At 37.7% G+C, this 26,690-nt stretch overlaps 1 protein-coding gene across 3 annotated transcripts in view; it reads right to left on the bottom strand.

Moving 5' to 3' along the window:
• Positions 1–1,084: 1,084 nt before the first annotated feature.
• The window catches only part of DCLK1 (doublecortin like kinase 1), a 371,284-nt gene continuing 345,678 nt past the window's right edge, over positions 1,085–26,690 (bottom strand). The window contains exons 17-18 of one of the 3 annotated variants that reach the window (XM_075592105.1): positions 15,017–15,090; positions 1,086–3,893 (exon numbers count right to left, since the gene is read on the bottom strand). In XM_075592105.1, coding sequence (XP_075448220.1) covers positions 3,836–3,893; positions 15,017–15,090 — 132 coding nt within the window. In that variant the 3' untranslated portion in view covers positions 1,086–3,835. Of the gene's footprint in view, positions 3,894–15,016; positions 15,091–26,690 lie in introns of all 3 variants that reach the window. The other 2 variants (XM_075592107.1, XM_075592104.1) reach the window with 2 other exon arrangements.

Below are 26,690 nucleotides of genomic sequence, written 5' to 3'. Positions count from 1 at the left end.
CAACAAAAAAAAAAAGAATGGTGAAAACTAATCTGCAAAACACCAATAAAATAGCATCATAGTTTATATGTGACTCTCAATTAGGCAATCTTTAAATCCATCAGAAAATATGGGTTGGGCTACCATATACATATGCAGCTTATGATTGGGGGTACAGGATGAACCATGCATGGATCTGATAGGATCCAGCTACATTTGGCTGGGTGTAATTAGAAATTATGTAATTGTAATTATGTAATTATGTAATTAGAATGTAATTGGCATGGGTGTGATAGAAATTAACAGAAGCCTTCTTTTCAATGGGCTGTAAAGTCACCTATGGCTTAGCACTGCTTACTAAATGTGGCCCAATGTGCCTGGGCCCATCACTTTCTTCCTTTACCTAATTACCATAATATCTGACATTGCAAAATCCATTCTGAATAATGATCAATGTAAAATCTTGGAAACCTGATTAACAAATTCCTAATATTTGATGAAGATACAAGAAATAAAAATGGCAAATATTTTGATCTTTTTCAAGGTACAGTATATAATCTCCCAGTAAGGTCCCTGTAAATTCACTTTTCACTTTACTTGCATACATGTAAGTAGCTTCACTGGTATATAACAGTTTTTAACTGCACTAAGTTACATAAGCTTATGCTCAGTATTTTAACCCCTTCAGGGTATATTTCACAGAATATTTCTAAGCATTTAGCATAGGGACCTGCTACTGAGACTTGCCTTGACGTTGGTTAGCAGGCTTGCCATTATTTGATCAAAGGATGTAACCAAAAGTCTCCTTTGTCTTACAGACTTAGGTTTCACTATATATATATATGTATTTCCACATTTATTGTTACTCTGTTTTTTCACATATTTATTCACTCTGTTTTTTCACATACTGTATGTATGGCCAATCTTTTCACCAGCAGCATGCTCCTTACACAGAGAAGCGCAGTGAATATATATATATATATATATATATATATATATATATATATATATATATACATATACATATATATACATATACATATATATATATATATATACATACATACATGCATACATACATATTTGTTTTAAATCTGTTTGACCCACTGAAGGGTGAAATGTATCCCCCCCCCCGAAAAACAATACCATGTGTCAAATGTGAGGCTGATAATGTTTTAATATGCTGTAATAAATTCGTTTTTAATTGTCACATTTCCAGTCTTCATAAGATAAATGTGGGAATCTGATTAAATATATGTGAAAATGTTAACCACTATGCTGTTTGCACCTGTTTATTTGCTCAGTGGTGATTTAATTCTTGTGAAACAAGAAATCGTATTTGTTACCAAAATGTATGTGTATAGCGGGTGTATTGTCAGTTCCCAATCCTTGGCAAGGCAGATTGGCTGACAAAACACACAAAACCCCAGCAAGCTCTTTTTGGGAACCCCTGAGCCTCCACAAAATATATATGTATATAAGTGTCAAAAAGGAGAGCTATTGAGCGTGGCATATGTATACAACAAACGACAGAGAAGCCCAATGCTACATCCAATATGACAAAAATACACAGTAAAATACTTATATTTTCTCTTGAAAAAGGGTCATTTAGTTTCACCCTTTGGCCAAAGAGTTGTAAGCTTGCGAGCCACGACAAGGCAGACACCTGCTCGCAAGTCCTAACACTACCAGATAAAATACTAATATACCTCTATTAGGATTATTTTTCAAGAGAATATATAAGTATTTTACTGTGTATTTTTGTCATGTTGAGGCTGATTGGCTGAAAGATTAGTGGGTCAACCAATGAAGTACATTAAGTAACAGGCAATGGAACTCTGATCCGAAGATTCCACTCTGATAATCCATTCACTTGGTAACAACTATGAAAAGTACATAAACCTTAAAGCAAATCAAAGCCCTATTGTAAAAATGGAATATGATGTGAGCAGTGTCCAATAATTTGAAAATAAATATTTTAAGTAACCGGCCCCAGTCATATACCTCATGTTTACAGACATCTGGGGAAAACAGAATTGTATTGATTTGATGCATTTTCTGAAGTCACTTTGTCGTTTCAACGAGAAGATCCAAATTATTATTTGCCGGAGAAAAAGATTGCCACATCTTCCATAGTTCCCAAAACATTTGAAACACTCACCTCTAGTGTTAACCCACAAACGTTTCCATATTCATTTGTCCAGTATGTAGAGCAGGGGTCTCAAACTCAGTCCTCATTGGTCACTAACAGGCCAGCTTTTATGGATATCCCTGCTTCAGCACAGGTGGCTCAATCAGTGGCTCAGTCAAAGACCGAGCCACTGATTGAGCCACCTGTGCTGAAGCAGGCATATCCATAAACCTAACCTGCTGGTGGCCCTTGAGGACCGAGTTTGAGACCCCCGATGTAGAGAATGTGGGGTCGAGATGACCTGAAAATATATTATGAAGAAAAATTCTCTAAAGTCTAGGATAGCTAAAAAAATAAAATATTCCCATAACAAAATACTTTGGCGCTAAAACTATAGATGACTGGGAATGATTACATACCAACACTCAGAGGGTTAACATATACTAACATGAATACTGCATACCCAAGCTTGACAGATGAAAAACATTCATTGCCTATCTTTAAAAAAACAAAAAAAAACAAAAATAGTCTTAACCCTTCGAGGATCATGTTAGCAGCAATTCATCGTCCAAACAGAGAACAAATGTCATTGTAATTAGTCGATAAAACTTCAGCACAAAGATATTGTAAATACACTAGCAGTAATTTAAAGGGAGAATTTGATCAAATAAATGAAAATGTTGCTGTGTTGGATGGGCTCACAAAACTGAGATAGCAATTCATTGCACAATATATTCTGCAATTTGTCTCTATTTTAAAATTAGCAAAAATATCTAGTAAGTGCAACTATTGTGTGCATTTTGGAGGCACTCCATGGAGGTCAAAATGTACAGGCCACGTTCTTCTACCTGTTTATTGTGGTCTATTCAATTTCCACTTTGCAGTGATAGGCCAATATTTTGGTCGCTTTTCTATGATTTTCATTATACTTTCATTTGTCTAAATGTGGCAGATCTCTGCTTGTAATTTTAGCTGGCTTCGGAGTATAAAATGGCTTTTCTGAAAAATGATTATTCAGTTTGTGATTTCTGGAAATAAAAGCAGAAAATAAGTTGTTTCAAGAGCCCTTTGACTGGTGGAGAAATCACAGAGGACACCGACTGAACTAATAACCTCTACAGAATGCCTCCAAATTAGGCAATACTCTGACTTTTTGGCTTGCTACAGATGACTTTATGTTGAGTATTGGGCAGCACGTCACAATTCTGACATGTACCATGTATCTTCACATTAATATATAGCTCTTAATGCAAGTTACAGCACTCTCATTATTTACCTCTTTGCAACAAATGTTGAAGTCTCCCTTTAAAGACCACAGTGTTAAGTGTTTCTTAAATGCAAACATGGCCCATACGTTCTATGGCCGTAAACAACAGTTCCACATCTAATGACATGTTCAGTTCCTTTTTGCAGACAAGCGCTTCTTAGAACTGAAACATGTAACCCCATTAGTGCTAAAAGAGTCTCCAATACAATGCTTTGACCACCATTATTTGTTCTCTGATTCACACCTAGAAACATTATTAGAAGGTTTACTAATGTCCACGCAAGATTTCTAGAAAAGGTTTCTTTCTGAGTCTCGAAGGGTTAAGCCAAGACTTATACTTAAAGTGTTTCCTTAAAAGGGCGAGTTAGGTGAGCGAACAGTCTCAGATGAACTTGGTGAATAATCCTCCGATTCCGAGTTGAGTTCAGGTGCAGCTTGCTGAGCCACATATCGACTCTTCACATCCTGGTTGCGTCTTCGTCCGAAAACCTGCCTCTCCTTATCAAGAGCGGTGGTCTGGCAGGGGCATAAAATGAAAAAGTGCTAAATTAATTTTTGAATAGCACAAGACGACATACAGTACTACTTTGGCAAACCAGGAAACTATATATGTATATATATATATATATATATATATATATATATATATACACACACACACACACACACACACACACACACACACACACACACACACACTACACCAAAGGAAACAAGTCTTTTTCATGTCAATCTGGGACAAAAATGTATTTAAATCGTATTAGTGTTTTATTTTGCATCTAAAAAAAAGGATAGGGAAAACGATTAGGTGCAGTAGTATGATACCTTATATTGGACCAACAACAGTTAACAATATCAAAGCTTTCAAACCTCACAGGGTTTTTCTATACACCTGAAGAGCCATGTGACATTCAATAATGGCTTGAACACTCAAAATTATTGTTGGTCCAATGAAAGGTATCATGCTACCTATATTTTCCTTTTTTTTTCACATGTCAATTTGGAAAGACATTGTTTGTAAGAGCACAGTTAAATAATGCACCTTACAGACATGTTATCTTCCATCCTATTTGCAGATAAAATGTGTTTAAAACTGCAAATGTTTAGCATTTTTCTGTGTGACTCCAACAACCTTTAAAGATTGGGCATGTTTTTCTGGAATATAAAGTACATAAGCAATATCTTTCCCTGCTGAAAAGACATTCAATGTTCTTCACAAGTAATGCACTAAAGCACATTTTGGGGACGCAGGTAATAGACAATGAGCCACATGGTTTAATATACATCATTCATAAAAGTTATGTTTGCAGCATACACAATGGAGGGTATGGATGATATGGATGATCTTGACAATTACAACTTAACTGTTTACTTCACCACATATTATATAGTGTTATATTACTGTATATAGTATATGTTAGTAGGTCTCCGTGTGGTCAGCTGGATTTATTCAAAATGGTCATTATAAGATACAGCAGATATTCTATCAGATATTAATATCTCTCTCAGTCTGGTTAAAAACTGTTTAAACATTTCAAGTTTAAGTTATATAGGTATGCTGCAATATTAATTAATGATGGGTAAAACTAAATCCCTTTAACCAGATTAAGTTTATCAACTAATGAACCCTTGCAGTAATTACACCTGATTGTAACTGCACCTAACCCATAAGTTTGCTCACCCAATCTAAAGACCAGTGTGGGTTAAATCAGTGGGTCTAAAAACCTCTCATCAGGGCCATGAGCAAGACCAGGTTATTCCTAAAACATGATGTGACCAGTGGTCCCCGAAGTGTGGTTTGAATACTACTGGTTTAAATTATTTTGTTGGCTACTTCTGAGCTGAGGGACCCTGTATTTATCTGGTTTAACTATATGTACATTTAAAGAAGACCAGCAACTTAGTATAAACTCCAAAAGTCTGTTCATGGTCCCATGGTTCAACAAAGTATCCGACCGCTCCTCCTTCTCTTACCGTGCACCCCACAGCTGGAACAGTCTACCGGAGACTCTCACTGCTGCCACCAGTCTAAGTTCTTTCAAAACTAAAGCTGTCTCATATTTGAATCTGGTTTGTAACTGTTATATATGCCTATAATATATATTATCTTTAACTGTACATACAATGTCTTCTATATAATGTATAACCCTGCTCACGCATTGTAACTATGTATTTGTAACCATGTATTTGCCATTATAACTCTGTGCCCAGGATATACTTGAAAACGAGAGGCAACTCTCAATGTATTACTTCCTGGTAAAACATTTTATAAATAGATATAAATAAATAATTCTGATTCTCCAAGCAACGGTATCATACAGTAGTATTTAGAATAAATGTTCCTAATATTTGATAGATGCAATACATATTCTACACTACTACCCAAGTTTAGCCCATTCCAAAGAGTTGTTGGTGCTTAATATTCACTAAACTCACAAGAGCTTTAAACACTATCTTTTTATATTCTAGTTACATGCATGAGACACCCTATTATTATTATTAACACTACTTACTTATAGAAGGAGGTAGGCATTATAGCCACATTTTGTTAATGCTTTTGTCCATCAATGCAATCATAAGGAAATATGTAAAGACAATGTTCCAAACCTAGGAACATGATCAATACCTTGTGTTCTTTCTACCTAACCTCTTGCTCTGGATCTTAGCTTCAGTAATTTGTCCATCGTCTGTTACATAATACAAAGATGCATCTATTTCTGCCACTTATCACGACACATCTTCTAATATTGTATTACTAAATTATAACACTATTTCTAAAGTAACAAAATAATCATTCTCAGTTTGCAGATTTGAATTTAAATGGTGCCATACAAATACAAGTTATTACCATGAGTTTATAATAAAATACTGATCCGATACCGCCAGGTCTAAGTTGTAATTACGCTGAAATTCACTGTTCAAAATATGACTTACTTTTACGGACGTACTAATGGGGGAATAGAATTTTATTGATGAGCTGGTTTCTTTCAATATAGACTTTCATATAATATAGAAGGCTACTATATCAAGGAAAATGGAGCACGTTACAGATGCAGCCACCATTATTTGAACTCGTGCCTGGGAGATTCTGGGGCAGTCTAACAGGAAATGCCTCAACTTGCCTCAACATTTCAGTGAGATTCTTAATGTCCCATTGGATTAACACAGCAGGGGTCCCTGCAGCCCTATTCAGTTTGAATGGAGCTGCAGGGACCCCCTGCTGTGTTAATCCGATGGGCCATTAAAAATCTCACTGAAATGTTGAGGCAAGTTGAGGCATTTACAGTGAGACGTCCCCAGAATCTCCCAGAATTTCCCAGGTAAGTGTTCTAATACTGGTAGCTGCATCTGTACATACTGTAGGTTCCTCGGGCCTCATTATACAACGTTTTAACTGATGATTTTGGGAATTCACATGTAAATTAGCACAAAGGAGGAGTCACTTTTTAATGTTCAATTCCTTTAAACAGTGTATTCCTTAAAATACACAAAACCCTGAATTTACAATCAACATGAAGGAAGAACAAAGCCATCAATACACTCCAGAACAGCTTAGTTTTTGTTGTTTTAGAGTTGTCATCTTACGTTTGTGGAGGTATAGGGTAGGAGCAGGTGCAAACCAGACACAATCATAGTAGTCTCATAAATGAAAATCTCAGACAGCCTTCCAGCTTGATCAATGCACCAGTAGGCTGCCTAGCATATCATTGTTCATTCCTTCACTGCCTGAAGGTGAATTGCCCCTCTGGCAGTGAAGGGGTTATTGGAGGGAAACGACATTACTAATTTACACCATTTTGTTTTTGTCAATCAAGAAATTAAAGTTCTAGGAATTAAAGCGACAATTCCAGCCATTTTTCCCCTCCATTTCCCCCCCCCCATTGGATGGAAGCAGGGGGTCTCCGGAGCTGAACCCCATTAATTTCAGCCCGGGGACCTCCTGTTTCCAAAGATACAGACCTCTGTAGGGGTGTCAATAGCCGCTTCGCTCGGCTAGCTGGGTTTATGTTACAGCGTTTCAAAGCTTCCGCGCCCTGCTGGCCAATAGGAAGCCAGGCCGACATCCGGTTCGGATTCCAATCACTCGTAATGCGGGTGCTTTAAACACCACAGCAGCTAATGGCACCCCTTACGGAAGTAAGTATCTCCGGAAGCAAGTGGTCCCCATATCTGAAATTAATGCGGTGTCGCTCCGGAGATCCCCTGCTTCAAACGTGTGTTAAAAAAAAAAATTTCAGTGGCATGATTTGCTTCTTTAAGCATATACACCATAACGTTTCATGGTTGAGATTATGTGGGTGTTCTGCTTGTACATTGTTTAAACTACAGATATCAAGATCCTGGGCATGAAGTACGGCAACGTTATGTCTGTTATCATCCTTTAAAGTTTCTATTGTGGCACAATGATACTGTAGCTAACGAGTTTAGACAAATTACCTCATCACTCTCCACAACCAGGCTTTTCCTTGTTAGCGTCAATTCCCATTTAAAAGGACATTTCCATATGTATTATTGTAAACTGATTAGTATCACTGATTTATGGAAACAATATATTAATGCTGAAGTACCGTGGTAGTAATCCCAGTCTCAGTCCATTTTTATGCAGAGAACATTTCATTTTAATGTTTCTAATCAAAATGATTGCACAGGTTTATTGCCTTGTACATGTCTCCAGAATAAACATTTTAAGAGACAAACACATTTTTATCTCCTATTTCCAAGCTCTCGTTTTGGGTGGCAATTCATTATCGCTATAACTCGACCTCAAAAAGGGAGCTGAATTGTCATCAAAACGTGCATTTTTCTGATAATATCAGTTAGCCCTAAAGGTATATTATTGTATTCTAAAAGGTGCTATTTCTCTAAGACGAAGTGTTTCACAGGATGACAAATAGTGTTCTAAATAGTGTTCTAAACATGCAGTTGCAGTTGACATAAAATTGATTGGTATGTTAATTTTACATATCAGATCTTCTTTTTGAATAATATGCCCAATAAGTGTTGCAGGTATTAATGACTACTTTGACCACATTCTCCTATAATAAAGTAATACTTAATTTTCATGAAAATGTGACTGTCAGTTAGGACAGCTGTGACTGCATTTTATATCACTAATGCACCATTTGCAAATAAACCCATCAATCTCAGCCTGTAACAGAAATCACAGATTTCCATCGTGTTGGCTGCTAAGAAAAATAACACCAAAAAGTGCTAATGAAAATCTTAAGACTTGTAGCTTTCTGAAGCGCAAGCACATTCGTTAATGTTTTATTTATGAAACTGTAAACTACTGAACAAATGCAGCAGTATAAGTCCTTGTATTCTTTTGGTGGCTCAACAAAATAATTTTTTTGCAGGTTTTCTTCAACCGTTCAGCTTTCAAAAAAAGGTGAACTAAAATATAAGATGTAGACAAACACAATATTCAATATTACAGGTGTGGGCAACCCTGTGGCGTGCTGTCATGTTGTTGCATAAACTGTAAGTGATATTTTGTTCTACAACTTTAGTAAATAGCAAAGATTGTACTTGAAAATACCTTAAAGTCAATAGAGCTCTAGAAATACTACTATAAGATTAACCATGCAGTCTATAGTATCTCTGAAGTTGTGGCATTAAGTCAGAACAAAACAAACACTGGCATTGATATTTAAGGTTTTCAATCTGGGTGAAGGTGCCTATTTGTAAACACATTTTCTACTGTATGTTAATTTGTAACGATGTAAAGATGGTGAGCAGAAATTTGTACTGGGATTTGACATCCTTTAGCTATTCCCCACCCCCAGTGTGATACCATTGTGTAATTAGCAAAATCGGAACTACCATTACATAGGCAAGAGCTTCCCTTCCCATCCCACCCTTTTCCCTTCCCATCCCACCCTTTTCCCTTCCCATCCCACCCTTTTCCCTGCTGGCCCTGTTACAGGGAAGGACCAAGAAAAAGGTAGAGGGTGCTCTTGATGAGCAGGCAATCTGCTTTTAGGGTCTCCACTGAAAAACTTAATGTTAAAAATAACTCAAAAAAGTTCTATTTTGCTTTAAGGTTTATTTAAATTTGTTTCCAAACCCCGAAAACATTGTTAAATTGTTTACAAAATTTTTGTATTTGCTAAATCTATCTGCCCTTTTGTAATTCATTTCAACCACATGAAAAAACTAATTTGTTTCAAGAAGAGGGCTACATACTTTATTTGCCATGGGAGCACTCAAGAGGCCCATTTTATATAAATGTCCTACAGTATATTATGTCCTACATTATCAACGGTCTAAGAACTGTTTTACAAATTAGCCTTGATCAAAGCAACTTTGAAATCACTGCATTCTTTATTTAACCACTTAGTCTAAGTCCCAGGTACAGGGCTCTTTAACTGGGGGCCATGGACCAAACCAGGCCTGCTAATGAGTGGACTCTCTGCTCCTGCTATATCGCTGCAGTTGCTTTAACAGCTCTTAACAGAACCATGTTTTACCCTGTTACTCCCTTTAAGGGTACTATAATAAGTGCTAAAAGTACTTGTAAAATATTTCACAAGTCATTTTAAATATACTGTACATACAATTATATTATAATATACTTCTACTGGCCCTTCTATTTATAATCCACCTTTCTATCATTATCACAAATGCTAAATATATGCAGTTGCAGTTGTAGCAAAACTTACTGTATCCGAAGCTGTTGCTAAAAAAAATAAAGCAGAAATCCGCGGCTCTGCAGGGGGTCTATGTTACCGGATCGCCCCCCACCCTCCCCGCTGCAGCATTAATTCTCTGGTGCTGGGGCTGGCATGGTCTGGTGACCGCTGCTTGCTCTGGTTCCAGAGACAGTTATCCTTGCTACATCTGTAAATACAACTTCCAAGCATGACCTGAAACTTGTTTGTGGATGGTATTTTTTGAAACACAAATCTTATTGCTAATGGCCTAATATCAATGGAAAATCATAGTAGGCCGTTCCTCCGACCGCTGGATTGGAAGAAAGTGCTCTGTTTATGTTCACAACAACACTCACTTCAGTGTTGGCTGTAAATTTGATTATTAAGGCTCTCAGCAGGAAAACCAAGCAGTTTATTTTTGAATCAAGAGATTATCACCCATTTGCTCCCGTACATTATTCCCAGATGCGTTATCCTGTACACAGACCACTAATATGTCAGACCTCTGTTGTTCTGTGGTTTCACGTTTGCTACAGTATTCCTGTAAGCTTTCACTTCACACCTTTTCTCTATTAAAACCAAGATGGACTGTAAAAGGTGCAGTTCCGCTTACACCTGCCACCCCATGTATATACACATACATGGTACACTTATAGGTCGGCAACTTTACAATAATAGGATTATTTCCCCAAATCCGGTGTAAGCTCCTAACGGCAAACTTCAAAGGCAGAATGTGTTGTAGATTCTGTGGCATCTGCTTTTTTGTTGTTGTTGCTGATCATAGAATCCATTATGCAGAAATGTAAAAAGGTGGCACTTCAGTGGTTTTCCACAATAAAATAACTATATTGGCAGTGATCGATGTTTCGGTCCGCTTGCGAACCTTTATCAAGATAAGCAGACCAATCACTGCCAATACATTAATTTTATTATGAAAGACTACTGGCGTGCCACTCTTTAAATCGCTGCACCTTGGATTGTCAGCGGTTTGTGTTGTTGTGCTGGATCGCTGTTGTGCTGGATCGCTGTTGTGCTGGATCGCTGTTGTGCTGGATCGCTGTCGTGCTGGATCGCTGTAGTGCTGTATCGCTGTTGCACTGTATCGCTATTGTTGAGCACTTGTGGCAGTTTCCTAAAGTACAGTGAGTGCACCATTTTCTGGACCATAGAATCCATTAAACTATATAAAATTAAAGCACATAGGTTTTAAGAAGGGGACATACTTTTCTACAGTGTTATGTGTTCTCATATTTGTGCAATTATAATACATGTTCCCAAATTTGCCTCACTGGCCTGTGCTGGTAGGATACGTGGTTTGTTTTTTCTGCTACATTGTTACTAACTGGAAGTAATTGGGAAAAATGGAATGCACATGTGGACCCATTATTTTCTTACCAATTGTATTTATTAGTTTAAGCTCCGTGAGCTATATCATGCAGCGGTGAGTGGGCCAAAATCATTGTGCCTAACATTTCTGTAAACTGTGGGTTTAGAAGTGATAGACACGGTTATTATAATTACCACGTCCTTGCTGAGTTTCTCCATCTTCTTCTATATTATAAGTGACTCCGCAGAAGGTTAAAACTTAACAACAGTCTATTATGTCTGGGAGATTAGAACAGACTTAGTTAACATTGGAGTAACACGAGAACAATTGATTCGAATAACCATCGAGTTTGAGACAGAGTCTTGGCCTCTTAATTTTTTTTTATTGAACTTTGTCTGGTAAACTATTTGCCACTTTCTCCTACCATAAGTTGGTTATTTAACTAAAAATGTGAACAATACAGCTCAAATAGTCCCCTTTGGAGCTTAGATACTAAATGATGGTAAATGTACAAGATGTAGTAGAATTTACTGCTCCTTATAATGCTGGAAGGTGCGTTTTTAACAATAGCGCTATGGCAAACAGTGGTTATCGAGATAACACATCCGTGACATAATGCGTTACTTTGTGTTAATGGCGGTAATAATAACGTCTGCAGCTAAATCTGAAGTATCATTTCATCACAAATACTGTAGGTCTGGGAAGAAGGGAAACTTTCTCTAACCAAATGAAAGAACCCAAGTACTTTTATGTACATTGAAAATTGACGAGTCACTTTTGAACATTATAGCATTGCACAACGGATAGTTTTTCCGAATGAATATAATTACATTGTGAATTAACTAGATTTAATTAAAAAGTGAATGCAAACAATCATGTTATGTTTTATGGATGTTTGCATGCAAAAAAAGATGAGCTTTACAGTTTAATTCACAATATAATTTTGGTTAATGTAACATTGCTGCACAAATTGACATAATTTAGAAATGGTGCATGCTGGGTTATTTTGGCCTAGCTAGTATCAGTCTAATTTCCTGATGTATGCTTCCTGCACACTAGGTCAGGGGTATTCCAGTTCAGTGCTCAAGGGCGACCAACAGGTCAGGTTTTTAGGATATCCTTGTTTCAGCACAGGTGGCTCAATCAGTGGCTCGTTCAACGACTGAGCCACTGATTGAGCCACCTGTGCTGAAGCAGGGTTATCTTAAAAACCTGATGTGATGGTCGCCCTTGAGGACTGGAGTTGGCTGCTCCTGTACTAGGTTATCAACAGGGCTCAGCAATTGCAGTGTGGGGTCAAAAGATTGAATGTTTTCATACATTTTCTTATTTCAGGAAAGACGACTCATATTTACTGTAGTATTATAAACATGCTATGATTATAGGGCATATCTGTCATTTTAGTGGGAAACCCCAAAAGAGTTGAAAGTGTGTCCATGTTAAATAAAGAGCCCAGTTTTTCCCCAAGTAAACGTTGGCATGTAAAGTCACCGTTTACAGGTAAGACAATTGAGAGCTGTGCATCAAGGCAAATTTGAGGCAAAATCGATCAAGTACTCTGCTCCTTTTTGCCCCCATATGTGTCAGCTTGTGGTTTGGGGTAAATCAATTACGGAAGACTGTGGAAGGATTTAATGATGCACAGATTATAATGAGATACGTCACTTTGTGCTCCTTTGTAAATCACCTTTTCTCTCTTTAATCTGCATACAAATATTCTACCAAATTTAAGGTGGCATACAGTAAATGTCTAGGTTTTAAAATCTGCACCAGATGTAAAGAACTGGTTTTTTTTTTCCTTTTGATGTTACGGTGATCAAAAAAATCAGTGCAATGCATCACATTACACTTCTATTGCCCCCAAATTGCCTTAATACAAAGCCTTCCTTTTTCCATTAGGGATTTTATTTCCTCAGAAAATTGTATTTCTCGATTACAAATTTTTCAAGAAATTGTAAAAGCACTAAACCAGTTTTAGAAAGAGGGAACTGTACACTTTTGATCACAATGCACAAGCCATTCCACAGCATAAAACCACCATTACAATCAAATGTTCTTGTTTTTCAAAATGGTGGATCTCCCTGCACGTTGCATTACATACAGTATGCCTTTTTGTGTTTTTTTGGGTCTTATTTATTAAGATTTAATTTAACATTTTTTATGCGTCAAAATTTCAGTTCAACAAAGTAAATCTTTAAAAAAAAAAAAAAAACATGCTTGGTATGTATGAAAACTTCACACATATGGCGCATAATTTGCTGTTTTTAAATTATTTTTGATGCCTCATGTTGAATACCTGATTGATACCAATTAGATGCAAATTAAAATATGCATATTTGGTATTTATAACTAATATTAATAAAAATCGATTGCTAGTGCAATATTATTTATTATAGCCATGTGAAAATAATACATTCTGGTAACCTATATGACAAAACATCCATGCTGCGTCAAAGAAATGTTTTGGTTTGATAGATAGCAACTTCATTTTGCGCTAACACCATTAAAGAGTTTATGTAGGGTCTGTGCCGAGTTGAACATGGTAGAGTATTTTCTCGCACGTTTAATAAATTTTGTGGCGCGCAGAAATATCTAGTTTTAGTACATTCCATTTACGAAAGGACATCAAGCGCAGGACATTTCTATGCGCCAAAACCAAAGAAGAACAACCCTTCAAGATGCAGTTGGAGTAATTTGAGTTTAGTAAATAAGCGCACACAAGCGAAATTTAAATTGAGTTCGACATGCGCTTAAAAAGCCTTTTGAGTCGCTAACTACATACAGTAGGCCACCATGAAATGCTTTGTATGATGCTGAGAATGCCAACATCACATTACTAAGCCTATGAAACGTATATTTTCACAATCTTTAAATGCACATTACTGTACAGTTCTGTGTTTGACTATCACAGCTACCATTCTGAAAAGCTGCTTATTCTGTGCTAATATTTCGTCAATACAGCTGCAAATTTCGGAACGTGGAAAATTATTCTGGTAATAAAAATTTGCATTTATGTACATTTTCGTCAAAGGTGAAAAAAAACCAAAACAAAGAATAAGAAACATGCAGTATAAAAATATGTACATCAATTTCACACGTACAGAACAAAGTAAATAATAAACTGTGGCAGTTTTATATAACAGAAGTACTGAAGTGATTTTAATGTTCAATGCATCGGGTTATGCATTGTTAGTTGTAAGGTATAAGGTAAGGGTTGTGTTCAGAGGGTTTAAAACGACAGTATATAATTCGACAAAAAGAAAAAGTCTGTTCAAATGTTACTGAGGTTCCATTTGTACTAAAGGGGCTCGAGAGTGGAGAGCCCGTAAATTGGGGGCAATATGCAGCAAAGCCAAGGTTTTTGGCCTGTTAAATAGAAGTGGGATATATACTGTCCTTTAAACTACAGGAAATATTAAGCATGTGCGATGAAGAGACACTGGCAATGTTAGCGTGGATAATGGACATAGAAAGGGGATGGAGGACGCAGGTGCATAATCTAAATAAAGACTGGGGTTAAAATCACAAAGCAGTATATGGACTGGATAACAAATAAAAAATAAAAAAAAGCATGTTTATCCACAGAAGGAACTGGTTAATGGAGACTGCCAGCACGTTGCCATGGAAACACTGACTGTTGGCGCTGAACCATCTCATACCTTATCCAATACATTCCTGGTTGCTGGTAGTAGTCCAAAGACCCTGTTCTCTTGATGGTAAACCCGTGGTCCAGCTGAGCAGAGAGAAATGGGGCAACTCAGTGGATCGACATTTTGCTAGAGGATTAAGACTCGTTTTCCAAATTGCCCTTCCATGGTAGCATAGCTTCTGTGTAACCCCTTCAGTGCTGGAGAGGCCTGCCTCGTAACTTGGGTCCCTCCAACACTGAAGAGATTACACAGTATGGTATAAGCTATGTACTTTTGCATTCTGTATGTACTGTAGTTATTCACTTCATAAAAAAAAAAAGACAATTAAAACTTAAAAACCTCTTGTGCGGCTATTAGTGTTATATGCAGAGATGTGAGAATAGATTTTCGAAGTATTTTTTTGTTTTGTTTTATCGCTTTATTACCCGAATATACAGAGTTCTCCTCTTCCCCCCCCTCCCCCCTACCCTCCATCCAACAACCTGGGGCCCAGGCCAAGAATTCAGTCCAGGGCCCCGGAAAGCTGTAAACAGGCCTGATGACATACAGTAGTGAGCAAACTTACAAACGGTACCACTGTATGTGAATGATATCCTTGTATTATTACTGCCTTCACACCTCCATTCCACGGCACTAATGGAATATACTGTTAATGGTGCGTTCTAAATAAATGACAAGCCTAATACTGGTAATAGTATTAACACGTACTAGATATGTTGATTTCAGATTGAGATCCTTTGGCTCACTGAAGATCCTAAGTGATCTTTTGGTCATACTCCCTATTGTCTAACCCTACTCTTGTGCCTCTCCCAAGTAAAATTCAGTTGCTATATTAATATTTCTTCTGTCCATTCCTTAATATTTCAAAGAACAGTAAACTATTCTTTTAAATGAAAAACATTTTAAATAATACATAAATATCTCATCTCTCTAAGTCTCACAGTTTTAAATGATTATAACATCATGTTATATTGTTTACAGCATTTGCTGAAGAATCTGATGTGAAAATAATATTACAGTTAAGATACTTGTTTGACTAATAGTTTCTGAACATGGTATGTGTTACTAAGAGAAAGTTTTTGATAAATGTAACAATAATACACAAGTGTTTTTACAGATGCCTTTTTAGACTCATTTAATATTTTGGTAAAATAATATTATATATATATAAATGCATTCATTTTCCAATGATTAGATAAAAAAAATAGGATTCTAGCACATTTTACAAAAGTAGTTGAGCTATAAAAGAACTGGAATATTATTTGTGGCAATGAGAGTAATAGCATATGTATCTTGGGTAAGCAATAGTTCTTTGTCTACAATTGCAATTTGATCAATCCTGGTAGAGGGAGCTTTTGCTGGGAAATAAAATGGTTTGGTGCTGCCATCTCCTGGCATCCTTGTAAACGGCAAGCAATGAGAATTTGGCACGAACAAAATGCATCCAGATCCAGCTTGCAAGGTGGTGCAACTTGCAGGGGTTTTCAAATGATCATACCCTTTTGCATTAAAGGAAACCAGTCGTTTCTTATCGTTTCTCTAATTTGCTCTTGTTTTGAAAATACCGATGGCAAAGTAGCACAAAGTGTCAAAGCACATTGTGGGCCCCCTAGCATTTGTAGAAGGAATTAGGCAACTTGTCCTGTTTATACCATCTGCCCAAAATGTATTCATGAAACTGCGGAAGTGAACTGCACGCCACTTTGAGCAATGAAACATGCTTAACAACTTCATTAGAGATTGCAATAAGAAAAGTGGATGCATCACAATAATACACAAAAGTCACACTTTCAAGCACCTTTCATGCTTTTGCTGTTTGCACTTATTAATGTTGCAGAGTTTATCAGTTTAGTACATAAATAGAAATATTGCAGCACCCTTTAAAAAAAATCTAGATACATTTATATATATATATATATATAGCAAATGGAAATATTACTGTATGCTCATTTGCATGTCTTAGACAGGTCTGCAACCCCACCTTTCACCATTATCACCCAGCTCACAACACTTCCACTGCAGCAAGGGATTCTGGGAAATGACATGCAAATGTGCACACAGTGCCACCTTTTGCTTCAAAACCCTTTTTAACATGGTTCCCTATAGGCTTAAGCTTGCTGCATGGTCACAGCTTTGAGCAGAGCCAGGGTTAAGATGCATAGCCAGTAAACCCACCCACACACCTATTGGTGTAGATCCACTTAGATTTTATTGTTCATTAATGACTGGGCGTTGCCAGAAGCAGTCACCCAAGCGCAGTCTTTTTGTATATCTATATCTATATATAATAGACTTATTAAACTAGACTTTTAAAGTTGCCACTAGTTCTTCCGGTGTACATTAATCTATGGATTTTAAAACATCTCTGATTGGAATGATTAATTACAGTATGTTTTGTGTATTTAGGTTTTTCCAAGCAGGTATATGGGTTTAAAGATACAAGGAGTACTTGGATTTAGCCTCAGTAGCCTTTTATATGAAATAGTAAATACAATTACATTCACTGTCTATTTCTCTTGCTTGAATGAAATTACCTTTACGGTTGAAATTACCCAGCTGATGACATGTCACGTTTCTTGATATTTATTTTAAGTTTCCTCTTGCCTTATAGTATCCTAATGGTTAGAATTGCTGTGACTGTCAGGAAAGGGTTTAGTAATGATAATTCATATTGGCATGTCGAGGTATCTTATTCCGTATATGAATATGATGTGGTTCCTCTGCATTTCAGGATGGGATTGTTCTCTCTTTGCCAAGCACAGAACCTCACATAACCTCAACAGAATGTTCACATTAGAGTATTCCAACATGAAAACTATCCACGGAATGACAAAAACACACTGAAATATATATATCACTGGAACAAAATTGAAAATCAAACAATTTGGGTGTGTGTATGGGTACAATTTTTATTTTTTTATATACCAAAAATTAAATCTATTTAGCTGCTCTTCATTTAATGTCCTTCAAACCTCACAGACATAATGGCAATAGAGTAGTATCAATTATACTTCAATTTGTAGCTGAACTTTTAAGATGTAGCCTGCAGCTGCTTTCCTGTACAATGACAGCACAATGATCCTTTAGCCCCAAATTACTAAAGTGTATCCTTTTTTTCTGGCAGAGTTAAGTCACATACTGTATAACCTGCTCATCTTGTTAAATTCTGCAGTTAAAAGGCCATGAAATGAAAAGGCGTTTTTTATAATATCTCTACTGATCTGGAATGTAAAGAAGGGGACAATGTGTGTTTCTATAAGGATTTTTTATGGGGGGGAGGGGGGGAGTTTAGAATGAGAACGTGTATCTTAATTTTTAAAACGTTTCCAAGCATTTATTCCAAATACAAAGCGGCCTATTGACTACTTGTACAGTCTCCTGTTTGCAGAAGTTGGGCAAATCCAGTGACAAAAGTATCCACAGTAGAAGCAACAAGAGTTTTTTTTTTCTTTGATAAACCCAATTCCTTGTATTAGTTTTGCCTTTGTTTTACAGCAGGAAAACGGAATAATCCCCAAATAGACCACATACTGTAGAGTCTGCGGCCCAGACTCACTGAACAGTGCTAAGCTTTAGCATGCCTTAACTCTCATTCAAATGACTGTGAGGGAAGGGGGGTGATTTACTACATTCAGGGCATAGTATTTGACAGGAACAGACTTTGTACTGTGTGCACAGTAACAGACGTTATTTTCCCTGAAGTTAACCTGTATCCTGAAAGCTAATTATATTAAAAAATAACAGCCGTTGTATATCATTAGCATAGGCTTAACATGATGCTATTGTAGCATAACATTGCATTAGCTTACATTAACATGACGTTAAGTATGTCTAGCATCACTCTCATCCAGACCAACAAAATAGGGCTTTTGTGAATCTGGGCCTCTATGTTACATAGCTACATAGTAGTTACATATTTACATAGTAGATGAGGTTGAAAAAAGACATGCGTCCATCAGTTTCAGCCTATGCTAAATTTAGACGACAGATCCTTTATCCTATATTTGTATTTACAGTATATTGGTCCAGAGGAAGGTAAACAAAAAAAACCAGTGAAACATTATCCAATGCTATCTCATAAGGGGGAAAATAAATTCCTTCCTGACTCTAAATATTGGCAATCAGGTTTCTCCCTGGATCAACGTCCTTCCCATGTTTACTTATTGGGTATATCCCTGTATACCTTTCCTTTCTAAAAAGATGTCCATCATTTTTTTTAAACATATTTATTGTATCTGCCATCACAGTCACCATGGGTAATGAATTTCACATTGTAACTGCCCTTACTGGTGAAATCTCCTTTCCTCCAACCTTAAGGGATGACCCCGTGTCCTTTGTTCTGCCCTTGGATGAATAGTTCTTTTGAAAGCTCTGCACCCCTGCCTTTCAACCATTATCACCCAGCATACAGTGCTCCCACTGCATATATATATATTCATATACCTTAAGGAATCCACTAAGCCTCGAGGTGTAATTGTATTAAAAATACCATAGAAAGTGTGTGAGTGCCGAGCATGCACATTTTAAGTGAAACTTCTTTGTGTGTTGTCACTGTTTTGTCACAGAAATTGTATTTGTGATGGTGATGTTTTTCATTAAAAATCAAAACACAATTTCAGTGCCAAAACGCAAAGAAGCTTGACTTGGAACGCGCTTGCTCAGCACACACCCTATTTTACCTATTTGCACTTCTATATTTATATTAACTGTGAATTCCTCATGTTTGTGTCACTGTGTGTGTCTCTGTGTGTGTCTCTGTGTGTGTGTGTGTGTGTGTGTGTGTGTGTCTGTGTGTGTGTGCCGGCAGCTACTGCAGAGGCATCTGTGTGTGTGCGTCTCTTTATGTGTATGTGTCTCTCTGTCTCTGTGTGTATGTGCCTGTGCTGCGTCTGCGCATGCGTGCGCCCGGACGGCGCCTACTGGGCTGGCGAGCACAGCTGGCGACTACTTCGCAGGCGAGCACAGCCAGCGCCTGCTGTGGCAACGGCTATGGTGCATGTGCGTCGGGCATGGGATGCCTCCGCATGCGTGCCAGCTGCCATAACGGCCTCTTCTGCCAGCAGTGACAACACTTCCAGGACTGCACTTCTGTCTCCAACAAGGCGATTTACTCCAAGGGAAATTTTTATTTGCTAGGTGCCGGCAAGAAGTTTCACTTGAAAAATTGAGATTTAAGGAGGAGATTGAGCGATACTTTCAAGTGCAAAGCATGTAAAATGTATGTGGTGTTGTACTTGAGAATTGCTATAGGCAGCTTCGTTTCCAGTTGTATTAAATTGAACCTGTTTAACAATAACTAAATGTGAATGTGAATCCTCATGGTGATACACTGATTATGTCCAGCCATGAGCATATGGAGGTACAAATCAACTTCTGGATTTCTGAAATATGGTGTGTTCCAGTTTAACCATTGGAGTGCTAGAGAGGCCTTTCCATACATGAGCATGCTCCTGTTAAAAGCAAGTCTAACACCCTGAAGCTTATTTTCTGGAGAGAGAACAGAAAACAACAAAACCTTATAGTGGCAACCCATATAATGACTGTATTAGAGTTGCTTGGTCTCCTGCCTGCTTTTAGCATCCCCTAATAACTCCTTTCCAATACAAATAGAAAAACTCTTACTTGGAAAGCATTCTCTTGTTGGTTATGACTCAGTGTTGTGTGGGAGGGCAACTTACATTTTTTTCCCTACACTTGTTCTATTTTCTCAATGAAAAAGGAGCAGAGTTGAACAAGTGCAGAGATGTAATAAACATCGTTAGACAATGCACCATGGGGTGGGAAAATGCCGTGTATTTCCCCCTGAAAACCTGCAATGCTGCTTTAACATGGAACCTGCTATTTGTAATTGACATTTGGCCACTATAGACAAATTGTAGAGTTCAGATACAAAACACTGCCCGTGTGGTAAAAGCATCTGTTTTGTTTTCACACTATTTTTTTTTAGCTCTTCTTCAATTATCCATTTTTTCTACATCATGTTTTGAATTAACGGCAGTGTGTGCCATTTTGGCTATAAATAAGGAGAGCTACTTGGTTACTTATATTGGTTCTAATATTTGGAATCCTTTGCCCAATAAACAATACTGGTCTGTTCACTAATGCACCATCGCAATTATCGATAGTGAAACTGAACTAAATGTAAAATATATATATATATATATATATATATATATATATATATATATATATATATATATACATACATGCCAAAAAATACTAAACCCATAGATACCCTGTGAGGGTCAATTCTAAATGTTAAAATAGTGCAAATGCTAATAAATCATGGACATGCTTCAAATGTTTCAATTATTTGGCCAATCTTATTTACTAATGAAATACCTATCATGTTTCTGAACAACCTGTGTCTTCTGCCTGCCAACGTGATGGTACTTTCTTCATTATATTTAAAGAAATGGGCACGGGGTGTGTGTTATGTGCATTTGGAGATTCTACCTAGGTGGAACAATTGAGGGCAATATGCAGAAAATAAGGGACACTTTTCTGCTTAGTTTGACAGCAGTTTTTACTGCTTTTGTTTGCCCTTTGGGAGTTGGTCTTAAAATCAGGTAAACGTTTTAAGATATTTAAAGCAGCATTTCATTCAATAAATCAGTTGTGTAGTAATAGATAATGCTGATTGCATAACCCCCTCACCCCACTCTGTACAGTATACCATTTTGAGTGTTTTAACCCTTTGTGTGCCCCAGGACATAGTCACTACGTCAATGGGACTGGCACGCCGGAGGCCCCATGATGTAGTCTACATCATGTCCAACTGAGGTTTTTTGTTTTTTTTGCAGCTTAGATCACGTCCTCTGTTCCCATGAAGATCTGCCAGGTGAGGAAACAGAGGAGGACTCCTCTTCCTGCAAAATGGCCGCCACAGTCGCGTGACGGCACTGTGCCTGAGGGACTATGTCACTCAAAGGGTTAAGCGTCCTTGGGGTTGCTATAGCAACTATTTAAGAAGTTACACCGCTTCCTCTTTTGAAATAGGCAGCCATATTGCGTGCCCTGGGAAGCAGGATCTTTGTCTATCGATCTCGGGAGAACGGATCAAATGATGGCAGCTTAGATAATTACATTGCTTTAAATGCAAGGAACTGCTGCATTTATTAAAACAAAAACAACAACAAAATGAGCAAAAGGACATGCCCCTTAAGATGAGAATAGCTGATTGGCCTGAGGAAGGGTCCAGGGGGCCTTGAAACGTTGCTTTGTTTTTGAGTACAGTATGTCTGTTTACCTACTCTTTTCTGTGTTCCATTTTCAATTGATACGTTTATTTTATATACTTTAAAGTAGCCGCTTTTTTGCTGAAACTGCCGGTTGAGTTCTGGTCCTAGGTTTTAAATAGATGGTTAACCAGATGTTATGACAAAACTAAGGCTAACCTGGAAAACAATTACTGTACACAGAATTTAATTGGAATGCTCCTTCGTCCTCATCCACTTATTGTTTTTTAGATCACCTATTCCAATAACATCTGACACCAGTTAATGACTCAATAATATGGGGTGTATTTATCAAGAATCCTGGTGGCAACATTAGGGCATAAATAAAAAGATTGAAAAGAAAAAAATTATCAGACGAGCAACTGAGTTTTTCTGTTGACCAATCGGGTGCAATTAATTTGCCTAGGCTTGACCCAGTTATGCAGCCGGGGACTTTCTTAAAAGGTCCCTACAAATAATGCAGAGTGTGCAGTGTAAAGGTACATTGTAACTACTCCGTTATAAATAACTAATTGTAGTACAAGTAGTAATATTCCATACAGTGATATTCAGTATTTCTGAACGTGTCTGTAAGACCATGTTTTGACAAATGCACATCTACTGCTAATAGCTAAATCCATGAACAAGATCCAAAGGTCAGCATTCAAATATTTGCTTAAATGCAGAGATGAATTACATCTCCAGACACACTATGGTAAGCATTTTGTCAGGCGAAGATTTAACATTGTTGAAAGGATGTTTTCAGAGAAGGAATAATATACAGAGAATGCTTGTCAAATCTTAACATCCATTCTAGTGCTTAAAGCAGCAGTGTCAGTGACTACATGAAGAAGCTCACTCTGAGGAGTTACATAACAATGCCTCAAGTGCAAAGAACACGAGGGTTGTTTCATTTCTACTGGGCAGACTGTAAAACAAGCTCCATGATTCACAATGTGGTCATGTATCCAACGGGGCCTATGCTGGGCTATGTAATGTCAATAGAAAGAAACACTAGACATTTCTCACAATGAAAGCAATTATATTATTATTATTTTGTTAATTACTGCTGGAGAATGTCCACATTGGGCTAAGAAAATACAATATTTTAACTTACAGTATTGTGTACAGTAAAAATAGGAAGCATTAAAGTTTTTCTTTCATTGTTGTAATAAATTGGGGAACGCACTTTTTTTTTTGGAAGAACAGCAGCTTTTCAATTGGATGATACAGGTTACATGGATCAGTCGCCCAGTAACTGTTTGGGGCAAATGCATTAGCTGAATTTCCAAAATCCTGCGATAAGTACAGTGCTAACATAAGGAAAGGGAAATAAATCCCAGGTCATAAAGATGATAGATTTGATAGTGAATGGTGAGCAATGTTTTTTTTTTAATGGAGTGTTGGCAAATTGATTCTTATTATATACGTTTCTACATTAGTTTAGTTTTAATATTAGTTTCCACCTCTCACTAATTTAAATTGTGCACTTACTGGAGGTGAAGAGCGCAAGTTGCACCATAGGGAGACCCTGGTTCAGTAGCTACAGAAGAAGTTCAATTTCCTGGTGTCCTTGGTTCACCATCCATACTGCAGATTCTGAAACAGGCTGCTCTTGGCAGTAAGCGTAAAACAGTTTTACTTAGGGCAACTCCCTGTCGCTTGATGTACAGTACCATTATTTTAGGAATATTGCTTATTTTAAATTGTAATCCCAAGCAAAGACTACAAAAGTTTTCTAATGAAAAGTACAATATATATAATATATGCACTATTGCACTTTTTGGAAATAGATGACGTATTTAAGTGTATCCAAGTGCCCCTGGCTATAGCCTTCTACTGGCCTCAACACTGTAAGTCCTGATAGGAACAGGCAGTGTTGGGGTTAATCTCCTGCGCAGGGCGTCTAGCCTGCAGTTGCAGCCAGGATGGGTACTATGTTGCTTATCCAGGGGCAGGTCTAAACCGGCAGTTTAACCACCTTTTAGCACCTGGGCCTGCCCTGTGATGGGGCGGGGTTACAAGCCCTTCCCCCCCGGGTATAAAAGCTGACACTCCACCAAATTGAGGTGGTTGATTATGGGACAGTGTCACACCCTTTTCCCTACAATAGGGTCAAGGAGATTGGGAGGGGCTCTTGGGGCTTCAAGTCCCTGGGGTCTGCTACAGGGCTGGAGGATGATCATGCTGTTATGCAATAAACCTGCCGTTGGACCAACTATGGTGTGTGATTATTGGAGAAGAGTATTGCTTGTGGGGACCATCCTGCATCCAGCAGGATCCTCGTGGGATGGAGGCGCTGCACAATAAAGAGACAGAGAAATCCTGCCCTGTTGCGGCTTCCAAACTACAACTGCAGAGCAACTCAGACCTCCTGAACCAGCAGGTGAGATACAGCACCAGGGACAATAACCATGTAGTGGCCAGATCTTCCATGGCAGGGGGGGAACAGGTGCTACATAAGAAAACTAGATTTAAGGTAGATTGCTTCTGTAACCCATTTTGTGCTGAAGAGGCCAGTAACGCATTGTGGAGCATCTCTAGTCTCTGAAGTACTAAAAGGGTTAAACAAGCTGCAAGAAAAAATATATGATCAATAAAAAAAAAAAGATTTCTTAAGATGTTTTGGAAGAGCTGCCCAATATCTCATGGACAAGCATGCTGGCGGTAGTCCTTTTATAAAGAGCATTGCCATCATTTAGAATATAATTGTGTTCCATGATGTGAGCAATGAAAACATAATACATATGAGCAATGAGGACTAAGTGTGTCATGTTGTATGTGTGTGAGAATTGAAAAGCATGCAAGCTGACTAAGATAATATATATATTAAACAGAAATAGCCGTGTTAGCCCAGTTGCGATGGATATCATTTATGGAATGATCTGGTTGTGAGAAGTGATGTCCCACTGGAGAGCAGTATTTTCCTTCTTCGTGGTGTTGTGTAGAGTGTCTGTGTATATTTATTCTGCCTTGAAGCTTTTGGCTGGTTTCCCCAATGTAGCATCCTTGGTCACATTTGTTACGTTCAATCCTATACACTACATTCCTGGATGTGCAGCAGTATGATCCTTTAACATTGAGTGTTCCATGGTTGTGACTGGCTGTGGGATCTTGTCATATATGTTTGCAGAGTTTGCAACGTGTGTTGTTGCACGGTTTTGTGCCATTATCAGTGTCTTTAAGTTAATTGTGAAGTTTTCTGTTGAGGTTCTGTTTTCTGTTTGAGGTTTGGTGGTTGCCGGAACGCAAGGATGGGAGGTTTGGGGACGATTTCTTTTGTCACATCCTCTGCCAGCATGGGTTGCATATCTTTGATTATTTTTCGTATTCCTTCTAGGGTAGAGTTGTATGTGGCCACTAGTGGTATGCGTGTGGTAGGTTCTTCCTTTCTGTATTGTAGCAGGTTTTCTTGTGGGGCTTTTAGTGCAGATGTAATAGTTCTGGCAATATGCCTTGTATCCCTTCTGTCTGAACGATTCGGTCAGGATTGTAAGATGTCTGTTTCTGTCTTCAGTGTCAGAGCATATGCGGTGGTATCTTATAGCCTGGCTGTGTGTGGGTGTGTGTGTGTATATATATATTGGAAGAAAATGAAAAGAACACGCGGACAGGTACAATACATTCTAAGCCCAAAAAGCAAGATCAGAAAAAAAAAAGCATTGCTAGAATCAATTTATATATATATAGTATATATAGTTCTTCAGTATTAGGTGATACCTTTTTTATTTAGACTTACAATTTATGTCATATGACAAGTTTTCCAGAGTTCTCCTCTCTTCCTCAGGTCGGCAAATACATACACACACACACACACATATTTTATATATATATATATATATATATATATATATATATATATATATATATATATATATATAGACCATACGATACCGGTTGCAACACGACATCAAGGGACAGCACGCAGGTAAGTAAATCATGAATTTTCTATATTTGATAGAAGACACAAAAACCGACGTTTCGGTCCCCCAGTGGGACCTTTCACCACCTTGAGAAAGGTCCCACTGGGGGACCGAAACGTCGGTTTTTATCAAATATAGAAAATTCATGATTTACTTACCTGCGTGCTGTCCCTTGATGTCGTGTTGCAACCGGTATCGTATGGTCTGTTATTGCTTTATGCTATTTTTATATTATCTTCAGCCCTTGTTGATCCTGGATGAAGGCCTCCCCAATGATCTTCCAGGTACTGCAGTTGCAAGCCTCTCTTCTCCACGTTTCTCCAACAAATTTTCTGATTTTATTCTTCCATCTTACTTTTGGTCATCATCTTGGTCTTTTAATCTCTCTTGGAATCCAGTCAAGTATCATCTTTGTCCAATGATGGCCATTTCTTCTTGCGATATGTCCAGTCCACTGCCAATTTAATTTCTTCACTCTTGTAATGATGTCACATACTTTTGTTTGGTTTCAAACTCTTTCATTCTTTTTCCTGTCTCTTCGGG

The sequence above is a fragment of the Ascaphus truei genome, chromosome 3 (genome assembly GCF_040206685.1).
Source record: "Ascaphus truei isolate aAscTru1 chromosome 3, aAscTru1.hap1, whole genome shotgun sequence".
Lineage (NCBI taxonomy): Eukaryota > Metazoa > Chordata > Amphibia > Anura > Ascaphidae > Ascaphus > Ascaphus truei.
The sequence above is the reverse complement of the archived record's forward strand: the minus strand, read 5'-3'. Positions and strand labels throughout refer to the sequence as shown.